Below are 11,673 nucleotides of genomic sequence, written 5' to 3'. Positions count from 1 at the left end.
AGGAATGCCCTTGCAGTGATTACACTTGAAATAACAGCCTAGATAACATCTAAAATCTGCCCTGACCTGTATCAAAGTTCATAGCAGCTACTGTACTTGAAAGAACTTAGTAACTCTAATGAATAAAAAGGAATTTAAAAACAGAAAAATAAACTAGGAGCCACTAGGTCCAGAGTACTTGCACTTTACTTAAAAACACAATTCCACCTTTTTAAATAGATATGCCACCAACTTTTTATTCTAATGTATCATACTTAAAGACAATGGCTTCAGATGTTCACCTGCATTTCAGTGGGTACCAGGCTTTCATGTTCACAGACAAAAATTAGGCATGAAACATGAAGCTTTGTATCACTTTCTCTGCAGCACAAGTGTTCACTTGCAGGTAAACTTAAATCATTTTATCAGAAGTGCACTTAATTTGAAGAGATTACTCAAGCAGCTCTCCACTTGTACATTTGTATTACCATTATAATTAGAACCACTTCAAAATAACAAAAAGTTCATTTTTGACCAGAATAAACACAGAGGGAAAAGATCAAGAGCACCTTGAGTGAAGAGAGTGAATGCTTTTGAAAACATCCTTCAACATCCCTCCAGCTCTGTGACCACCTTCATTCCAATGCTACTCACAGTGCTGCTGCTACACAGGCCAACATATGACATTATTTTCTGCTGGTTTGTATGTTTTAAGTTGGCCGCCAAGAGCACAGAAATACTTTGCTGATTTGTAACAATGCTGAGTACCCTCCAGTTCTCCATAATCACTTCTTGAGATGCACACATGGAAAATGCCATGTACAGACAAATACTGACATTTACCTGTTTGGTAATAGATACCAGCAATGCTGAGGGAAGGAACTGAGTGAACCCAATCCTGGAAACACAGAGAAGTCAGCCGAGGATATGATGGAATAGAGTGCGCGGAAGCCTTCCTTCAGCACATGGATACTCCCAGGATCCAAACTCCTTTACCAACAAAGCCGACATTTGAAATGTAACAAAAAAGATCTCAATGTATTGAAAGCATGACATGAAAACACCCTGAAGAAAGTTGTTATCAATGATGAAGTACATTGACTAGATAGATAAGTGCACTAAAACGGTGGCTATCAACTCTAGTTAAGCTAAGGAAATAAAGCATATTTCCAAGTCAGTTAATTTGTTTTCCAAAATAATACTGGCATTTGCTTCTACTTCTATAATTAATACACACTGTTTAGAATTGTTATCTTGGGTAACATCATTGCCTTGTAAAAACAAAGAATTCAATACTGTGTGTCTGCGCACACCAAACACCTAGTAGAGTTTTTCAGACAGAGCATCCAGCTCATTCAAATTCCTGTGCAGCCGTTCCTTCCACTCAGTGTTACTGCGAAAGTGGAAATACAAGAGCACACAGATTTACATTTTATAAAGATGTCAACCTGTTTCTATGAACAGTGGCTAACTGAACTTTCACCTACCAGAACTTCTGAAAACATCTATTAATTATATATTTCAGAAGAATCAACCGAGACAGGCACACCCAGAGACGAAGCACTGAGAGTTAAGCCACACTTTACTAACGTTTAAGATAAAGATTTACAAGTGCAGTTATCTGCAGTAGGGGTATCCTCTAAAGTATTTCACTTTGAGACACTAACAAAAATAAAAACATCACAAAACCACCCTTTGCTTTTATGTATATACATACCCTACTTTTAATTTCACATTTCCAGTTTTCAGAAATTTCTTAAGTTTAAATATTGTAAAATGGAAGACATACTTTAAAACCAACATAAATGGTAGAGAAGTGGCCATTTTTAAACTCACTCTCTACTTGAGTAGTAATTCATGTACAATGCTCAGCAGGTACACTTGAGTTTAGTTTTACTTTAAGTCTGTCTGATGCTGTACAATGACTGTAAGTGCAGTTGGAAAAAGACAATTTCAGTTTCAAGCAAACCTTTTCTTTGTGTTCTTTCATACACTCTTTAAATTTTCCAAGTAGGAAAAGTATAGCACTGATGAGCTGAAGGCTGCTGTAAGAGACTATCAAGTCCAGCCTTTTAAACATCAAAGAGAAAAATTATATCACTGTCCAGAAGTTGGGATCAGGAATTTCATCCTTCTTTGGGTCAGTCCTGTCACTGATCATAAATTACAGCCTCAAAGTGCAAAGCTAAAAAATTTCTGTTGGTACTCATGTCAAAGCAAGAACTTCAGAAGTACATACTGCACTTGAAGTTTATTTTTCATGAACTTCCCATCCTTTGCCACCCTTTACACCTAGCCTGAACTGGCATTGTAAAAGCCTTGGGGCTATGACCTGTCACTTTACATGCACCATGCACACTTTTGCTAGTGCATAAGTTAGACACGCCACATACAGGCTAAGTAATGTTATATTTTAAAGGCAGAAAAAAGAATACCCTTCACATGCATTCTATGGGCCAGAAATAAGGGGGGGGGGAATCTGCCCAAGTTAATCCTTTCATGTCTACAGAGAATTAAAGTTAAACAAGTAGAATGCAAAATTCCCCTTCCCCACAGACACATGAACTTTTACTATGTTTTTACTTAAACAATGAATGCAGGGGGTGGCTAGTTATTTTTCTCTTGAGATAATCTGAGTAAGCACTGAGGAGCTGTCCTCTAGAAATCAAAGTCTGTATGGAACCAACACTTAAGATATTTAAATTTGTTTTAAAACAAGTCAGACAATTATCTCTTTTCAAGTAAGGCAAAACTGTCTTGCTTAATCTCATGCAACAAAGTCAGAGTTAAAAATCACTGTACACGCAGGCAAATAGAGTAGGTCGGGAAAGAATGACTTGTCTTGTAGAATCCCTGTTAACACTGAAAAGTCTCAAGTGTGGATTGATGCAGCTGAAAGCACTGAAACACTTAGTGCTCAGAAGTGATGCATAACATGAGATGTGTAAGAGGGGCTGAATAACCTTAAGCCAGAAAAAAGGAAAGACAGCTGGAGAGACTAGGGATTCTTGGGAGAGCTGAATGGAGTTCACTAACAGACCTGTCACATTTGAGCAACAAAAATGAAAACACAGAAAGACACTGAAGAAAGATTCAAAGTAATAAATAGGTATCATTTCACTAAGTGTCAACTAAGGTAGATGTAATATTTTACAAGCAGAATGATCACCAAAATCGGGCATCATTTACAGTGATACCAGCAGCTGCTATTGGTATAAATGATTAATACAAAGCAATGTGTATATATAGCTGTGAATCAGATGAGCTTCCTACCAATGGCATCTCTTACAGATTCCCATGTGTCTGAGACAGAATAGACCAGACAGAGTGTAAGATCCTTATAACTCACCCTTCTATAACATAAACAATCTCTTTGGACCAGAGCACCTGTATTTAGAAAAAAAACAAACCTTATTCATAAAACTTCCAATGGTAAAGAGTTCACTACACCCTGTCAATTGCTCCACTGTTTTATTTCAGTTTCTGTTAAAAATCTGCACCTTGCTTGTCATTTGAGGTTTGCCTACTTTCAGTTAACCAACCATAGTGTTTCTGTCTGTAAGGCTCAGGAGTCTTGTTCTACCAAGTTTCCTTTCCCCAAGAAGGTACTTACAGACTGCAATCATGTCATTCCCTCACTAATCTAATTGGATTTAAAGCTAGATCAGTCCCAAAAATGTAAGGGATTAAAGATTTATTAGATAATTCAACTAATGTCCAAGTCCCCAGCTTCTAAAGATCCATGAAGCTCTAACAAAACCAGGCAACTGACAGCTTGGCTATTTTTCTGAGTACTGCTTGAACAGTACATCACTGAAACAGTCATAAACAATCTCTCCTAACATTAGGGCACAGGAATTGAACCATTTACATACTTGGTCTTTTGCTGACCAAACACTGAAAGTGCTTGTTCAAACAATGACAACATTTTTTCATTGTGTCAGAAATGAAAGACAGATAGTACCTCTTCCAATCTTTTTATTAACTCTTCAGATTTTCTGTCTTCACTGGGTTTCCTGTATATGTATAACAACAATAAAACAAAATACAAGCAAGACAATAGCCACTGCATGAAAAATTCTAGAGCACGTATGCAGCTTCCTTATAGTATATTAGGTCATTTCCTTCAGAGACATTTTATCTAACCCTTTTTAAAATTAGTTAAACTAATACTGTACTCTCTGGAGCCAAGTAATAATAAAAAGAGTTTCTTTGCAAAATATTTGGTCAGGGAACTGGTAATGAGCTAACCAACGTTTCACTCCAGATTACTGGCTTAAAACCAAGCCTTGCTTGATCGTGCCTAGAAGGCTCTGCTACGTGATACAAGTCTGATGCTCTGTGGAAAATAAGAGGGGATACAGTCAAGTTCTTGGCAAGGTATTGCCCATCTCACACTGGCACTCTTATCAAGCAGAACTTTCATCAGAAAATACAAATATCCTCTGCAGCAGGATCACTAGCTTATCTGGGAGGAAGATTCTGCCTTTGATGAATCTGAAAGTACTTCTTGAGCCAACACCCCTCCCTCAAAAATATAGGCTCAAAATCTAATGGCAAGGCATACTTACAGTCTGTTTGTACTGCATGCCAAGCGGTACTCTCTGCCCCATCACTATTCATATATGCTCCAATCTGACCGTTACCACTATTCACTATAATTTTAAACAAAGGACTCCAACCTCCCACCAAGGGCTCTATCCTCTAATTATTTTTAAACTGTTTTCATTCACTTCCTGAAGCAAAAGGCCCCTAACAAAGCCATCACCCTCATGCTGCTGAAACAACATCAGCACTCTTAGCAGCAAACAGCAAGAGACAAGCACGACGCCAACACAACATTTTAGTATTGATTTCTCTAAGAAATTTAAATCCCGCAGGGCATAAACATCAATTTAATCTGTATGCAACTACAAAATGGCTTCGCTCACAGTTTTCAGCCAGAACACTGCTACAACTGAAGTAGAAGCCATACTTAGTAGTGAAGGTAAAGGCACCCGATGGAACAAGTACCCCAAACATTCCTGGTAATTCATAAGACTATAGAGACTACAATCACAGAAGCCAAAGACAACCATCATAGCCTGACATAAAGCCATCTCCAGAGTGTCCCGAGGACCAGTGGCATCTAGCCTTGCTAAACTGGAAAGCCAGTTCATCCTCCAATGGACCAACGCTTTGCTCTGAATTGACAGCCTTATGCCTCTCCTTCAGGTTTCTGTGCTTCTGCATGACATCACGAACAATGAAAATCAATCACTACATGTTACACTAACTGATATTTTCTGAGCTCCCCTCTCCATCAGACTGCCTTCCCTGCAGATAATGTGCCACACTTTATTACTCTTTTCAACCTGCTGGAAAGAGCATCAGAAGAAAACACCACCTGAAGAAAAAAGAAATTGGGCACCTTCGAGTTTGCCCTCATGTAATATTAGACTAAGTTCTTCAGAAAATATAAGTTTCCCCTCTAACCACTGAGATGTCAAGCCCAGCATGCTCTGACATTTCCAATTTTTTCCTAGCACTGCAAAACTGCTGTTTTGTTTAGGAATGCATCTCGTCGTATATTTTATCAGAAAGATGTACTTTCACATGTTGGAAATGCCGGTAACATGTAGCGCTTAAGGGAAAAAACTGGCTCATTCTTACACCAGTGCAAAGCCACGGGCATATCTGCATCACCCCAGCCAGTGCTTAAGCACCAAGTGCAGCCAGCAGAATTCAGGGCACCAACATTATTTGTGAGTGATGGATTCATGTATGTAAGAAACTGTAAATTACACAGAAACACAGACATGGGATTTTATGGACAATGATTGTGCTTGTAAAACATGGCACCTTCTACCCATCTACCCCTGCTGTTGACAGTTAGGTGGCAGAATCAGACTCCTAAAGGTATAAATGTGACACAAAGAGCACATCAAGCAACTGGAGTACTATGAACTCACCAATAGGCACAATAACATGAAGGCAGCAAGACTTGTCCAAAGTTAACAGCTTCAACACAGACCCCACCCCAGATAACCAGCCACCTACAAGTCAGGATTTACTTACTGGTGCTGCAGTCCCACAAAAAGCTTTTTTAACACAACTCTAGCACACACAGGACCCAGTATGTATAGACTTAGTGCTGAGATTTCCATTGACACGATTGTTTCTACACTGAAGACCAACACATCACTTAAATGTCTATTGACTACATGTGTGATCAACACCAGAACCCATACCTGTGTGCTGTTTCCTTCAGCACACATAACATACATCATGGCAATATTTACTTCACCCACCAGTGGGCCGGGGGGTAGGTTCTTCTCCTAAGAATAATCAGTTTCGTGGGGCTTCCGGATAGCTTCACTAGGTCCAAGCAAGGGCCATTACAACATTCTCCAGTCAGTGTCAATTTTAGGATGAACTTGAGTATTGCTTGGCCAGGAACAGAAGCAACTCTGAAGTGATCATCAAGATTATTAAAGTACATACCGTCAGATCAGTCTGAACCACTGACAGCTTTATAGTTGCTTTGATCACCTGTGTCACTAAGCTGCAGACACTGTCATTTCTCTATAAAGTTACCATGGTTTTGATTTCAGAGAGGCCCCAAACTATGCAGCAAGCATGTCTGTATGACCAGCCTCTGAACTCCAGTCATGAGTCTGGCTTTCAAAAGGGGATGGCTGCAAGCAGAAAAAGGAAGTGACAAAACAGAAGGTGTTTATGATACAATCAAAATTCAGGAAAATAAAGACAGAACAGCAAACCTTCACCTTATCTGCATGAATCTTTGAATCGGAGGATGTAAACAACAGGGACAGACCAAACTTCACTTGTTTGTTTCTAGATCGCAATGCTCTATCCACCCCTTAAGCACATAAGCAAAACAGGATACAGGGTGTTACTGAATGATTTCCCCTGAAATCTGATTGAGAAAGATTAGAGCAATTAGAACAGGGTGACACACACTTTTAAAACCCTTAAATCACGATTTATGTAAGGCTTAACATTTCTCCTAGGGATCATCTGGTGACTCTGCCATTTTCAAAACAAGGTTGACACACGCATCCCAGCCTCAAAGAAAAGAAGTTATGAGAGAGAATCCCGTGCCCTCTACTGGCACACAGAGCGCACTGAAACCTCTGCACACGCCTGCATGCAAGCACAAAAAGCACCCGAAGAGCTGTTTTAAGGGGTTTTGAAACTATTATTTGTAATTTGTACAAGACAATCAGACACATCAAACTGGGAACAAAACCACACACAAATATAAGACACTTTTTCAGCATCATTGCACTTCTTCCTGCAGTGCTAGCTAGACCGAGGATTCAAAATACTGCTCCTAGCAAGATAATATATTCATTAACTGAAAGTAAATTCTAAGGGATTATCTAATGTTTGTCATGTTCACAGTGCATAACCAAGAACTATATACAGCTGATTTTTATTTATTTATCTTCACAAAATTCTCTTCCATATATGCTGCTGCTTTTCAGATTACAGTCATCCAAAGTGCATTTGGCCCAAGAATAGAGAGGCGGGTTCATGACTGCCAAAATGAATTTTCCAGCACCTTGGTGCCAGAGCTACAGCAATTCTCAGCCAGGTTTCTGACTCATCTGCACCACTGAGATGGCACCACACAAACTGCAGGACACCATAGCAAAGCATTTGTTGTGACTGACCATGTCAGTTCGATTTGTGTTACAGATCAATTTAATATGTGTTATCATATAACTTTCCAGATCTTGTGAGCAGTTATTATTCTATTCTCCCATTGGTGTAAACAACAACAAAACCCAAGATTTACACTGCTGTGATTATATTTCTGAATGTAAATCAGCTTGATTCCTGGAAAAAATGGAAGTAAATTCCCTGTGTAGACAAGGCCTAAAAGGAACTGAATAAATACAAGGGTCCTGACTGTGTATTTCACCCAAAAGATAAATAAGCTTTTAAATCACATTAGAAACAGAAAAGCAGCCTGAAAAACAACAGCTATTAAACAAGAGAAAGTCTAGCAATACCAGAGTAATTCCCACAATGCTCATCCGTACCCTCAAACACATTCAGAACTCACCCTGTTTTCAGAGCTGTCACACAAGAATGCAGATGTAAGGCTGCCATCACTACACAAATAACAGAATATGACATTTAAATAATACCACTAAGGAAAAGTGGGAGATGCGTACAGCCTACGCTATGTACAGCAGTTCTTTTTTAAAGCAACTCATCTGTTAGTTACTAAATAGCTGAAAGACTCTTGGGATGCAACAAAACAAATGCATACAAGGTTCCAAGGAATCTAACAGGAACACAACGCAATCACACCCATCTCCTTTCTACTGTAGACAACTACAGCATTAAAAAAAAGTTTTAAAGCTTATTAAGCCACATCTTAAATCTAGTTAGGTTTCTGGCTGTCCTACAGAGTCTAAACATATTTACAGATAATTTCTACCCATACGTTTCTGTGTCAGAGATGTCTGATATCTTAAATAGTTCCTCTTGCGCTCTGCTGTTTGTCTAATCCCTGACACTTACAGATTGCAGAAGTATCCTCTCCAGCCATGAGCTTTCTAGGCTATATAAGACAAGCTTTCAGTGGAGCAGAATCTAAGAATGAAGGATAAACAGGTATTTTAGACACGATCTATTTGAATCTCTGCCTGTTGCCATAAATAACCTCCCCAAATAAATACGGTTTCAAGTATATAAGAAAATATATAACAGGAAAGCCTTTACGGCGTAAATTTATGAGGTGGTGTTGCCAAGCCTTGTGATTTGTTTCAGTGTCTCTCTATTTTCTCAACTTACAGCTCCCAAGTTCTCTTTTAAAAGTAAAAAAATTCTATCCTTCATGATTATGGATAAAAGCCTGGAGGTAAGAGTTAAGCAATGGCTTCTAAATTAGGAGGTCAGCATTGGCTTATAAAGGAGGAGGTCAGGATGTAAATCAAAATAATACGATTTTAAGAAGTAAAGCACTGGTTAAAAGCCCTCAAGATGAGAGAATTCAGTATTTTTTAAGATGCCACTGGTTGATACACTGACAGAAAATGCCAATAAAACATCTTACCAACTTGCCTGTATTCTTTTTGTAGAACTGCACAGCTAGTAACGATCTGATCCCACTTCTATAGGTAAAATACTGACTTTGTTGTTCCAACATGCTAAAAAATACTCACATTATCAATTTTAGGAAGCAGGATCTCTTGCTTTCTATATCACAAGACAGGCAAAAGGCTTCTGCTTTATTAAAAGAAAACTGAGGTAAAGAGGTAAATGAACAGCTTATGGCAGATCAGGGTACTGAACAGAGATTTCAGATTTTCTGAGTTACAGTCTTGAGCTTAAGGAAGAAGGCTGGTCTTTTCACTTAACAAGCTGCCGAAGCCCAAACTCTTATTTAAAAATTGACAATGCAGCTCAGTAACAACGAAACAGCAAGAATACTTGAAAAAGAAGTCATCTTAAAGTTAAACCATCAGTCCTTCTAAAATTAACATCTGCAAAAACTTGCCCCAACACACCATCCAAAATTTTTCCAGGAGGCCAATTTAGAATTTATACCAGTTTCTATATCCATCACGCAGGACAAGAATCACAATACTGACATTACTGTTAGGACTCTTGTCTTTCTGTTTGATCTCTAGTGCCATGAGTTCTGACGCTTTTCATCATACTTACTGACTTTATATCCCAGCTTTTCAGCATGAATCCTCTTGGCCATGAACTGCCCCTCAATCAACGCTCGTATTTCCACCTCCTTTGGAAAGACTGCAACCTGTACCAGAAAGAGAATACATTAAGTTAACAAGCACCTTACACAGTATATAATGCCAAGCTGCAGACTGGTTAAAAACGCGAGACAGATTTATAGTTTACTGTCCTTGTCTCCCCTCTAGGTCTGCTTTCAGCAAGGCCTAGTTCTTCACCCAAACACACAAGACGGACCTAAAAACTCATGACAGAGAACACAACCCATAACCTCAGTGCTTGTTGGCAAATCCATCAAACTTGAAATCAATACACAATGGAAAGAGGTTCTACTGCAAGGTGTAAACTCTTCCCTATGCATTTCCCAGCACCAAAGGCTGCTTAAGAATCAATATCTCAAAAATATAAAATTAAAGCAGATAAAATTCAGATGCATTAAGCTATGTCACAAAAATTTATTTCTGTCTGCACAAAAGTGAAACCATGTAATCTTTTCATTATTTAGTTTCTACATGTGACACTTTTCTGTCCTTTCATCAACCAGAATATGAGAAATGCAACAGAAGCAGGAAAATATGAATTTACAAATACAAAGAAAGCTTCACAAAATACTGAGTTTTTCCATGCACTACAATAAGTGCCTACAACTCGTATTAGAGTTAGAAGTGATTAAGCATTCATTTAAACAGCAAATATTTAAAAGACTAGTGCTACACTGCAAACACAAGGTAGTATCAATCTCTGTTCACTTGGGTGAAGTCTAATCGACTGGGAGTCATGATTGATCAAAGACATCTTTTGAGTTTCAGTACCACCCACAAAGCTAGACATTTAAACAATATCCATTGCTCAAAAGGGGAAAAAAAAAAAGGAAAAAGATACCAAGAACTTTCCTTTTCATTACATAATTTCTATTTTAATTCCAATTGGACTTGAGCCTGAGTTTACTTACATACAACTATATAGCTTGTAGGTAAGCTATCCCAAGCGATACAGGACAGAAAACTGAGGTCTTCGTATACACATTTACAGCAAGATTAAAAAACAAAATATTATAGCCCAAAATTTCAACATATCCTTATCTGTGTGACTGAAACTTAGAAAATGGGTCTAAGTCATGTAATCATACTAAGCTCTCAATGAGCTTAAAGTTAATCCTTTTTCAAAAACAGAATTGGTTTCACTAAATCCACATTTTCCAGTAAAGGAAATATTTCCTAGAAAAATACCATATAAGTTCTAGTTCAGACTCTGCACTGTAGACGCTCTCAAGATACAGTCCAAATACTTATAAAAATCATCATCAGGGACTTGCACCAATAAATAAAACTTGAAAACAAGAAGTATCCCTGACCAAAAAAAAAAAAAAAAAAAAAGAAAAAAGATAATAGCAAAGATTCCAAGCCTTGACAGCACTGCTTCAAGGTTTGAGACATTACCTAGATTATTACTACCTTTTGGTTGTCTTTGTTGAATCTGTGAATCCCAACTGCTTCAGGAGTAATTTCCATCACATCAAAGTAGAAACCTGCATCAAGGAACATTAAAGACTATCATGTCTGCTCCTAGCCCAAAGTTGGAATCTTATTTCAGCGTACAGCTAAAATGATAATAAATATTTATCAGGTATTTGGACATTTGAGTTGCTACGCACCCTATTTCTCAACTAATTTCAGCCCACAGATATCAATTTACAAAAATGTGGATCTTAAGCATGTCTGGGTGGAGGCATCCAAACGATATAATAAACAAGACTACAAAAGAGCACACATCCACCACAACACCCACACATGCAAGTAACGTAGATACTATAAAACAAATCAGAAATACGCAAGTGTGTAAACAAAATAACACAGAAAAAATGGCAAGTAAGAAGAGTACAGGAATACTGCTGGATTAGATTTCGTGAGCATATTCGAGAACATCAGATATTTTAAGTCATGAAGCTGACCTGGTCTGAATAGTTTTGATGGGATCTGA

The 11,673-nt window shown here is 38.2% G+C and overlaps 1 protein-coding gene across 1 annotated transcript in view; it reads right to left on the bottom strand.

Moving 5' to 3' along the window:
• Positions 1 to 11,673, bottom strand: part of XYLB (xylulokinase homolog (H. influenzae)) — a gene marked incomplete at its 5' end in the record, with an annotated part of 81,833 nt that overhangs the window by 47,409 nt on the left and 22,751 nt on the right. The window contains 2 exons of the mRNA XM_010014130.1: positions 9,664 to 9,760; positions 11,148 to 11,221. Of these exons, the coding sequence (XP_010012432.1) occupies positions 9,664 to 9,760; positions 11,148 to 11,221 (171 nt within the window). The remainder of the gene's footprint in view (positions 1 to 9,663; positions 9,761 to 11,147; positions 11,222 to 11,673) is intronic.

This window comes from Nestor notabilis, unplaced genomic scaffold (genome assembly GCF_000696875.1).
Source record: "Nestor notabilis isolate BGI_N333 unplaced genomic scaffold, ASM69687v1 scaffold675, whole genome shotgun sequence".
Classification (NCBI taxonomy): Eukaryota; Metazoa; Chordata; class Aves; order Psittaciformes; family Psittacidae; genus Nestor; species Nestor notabilis.
The sequence above is the reverse complement of the archived record's forward strand: the minus strand, read 5'-3'. Positions and strand labels throughout refer to the sequence as shown.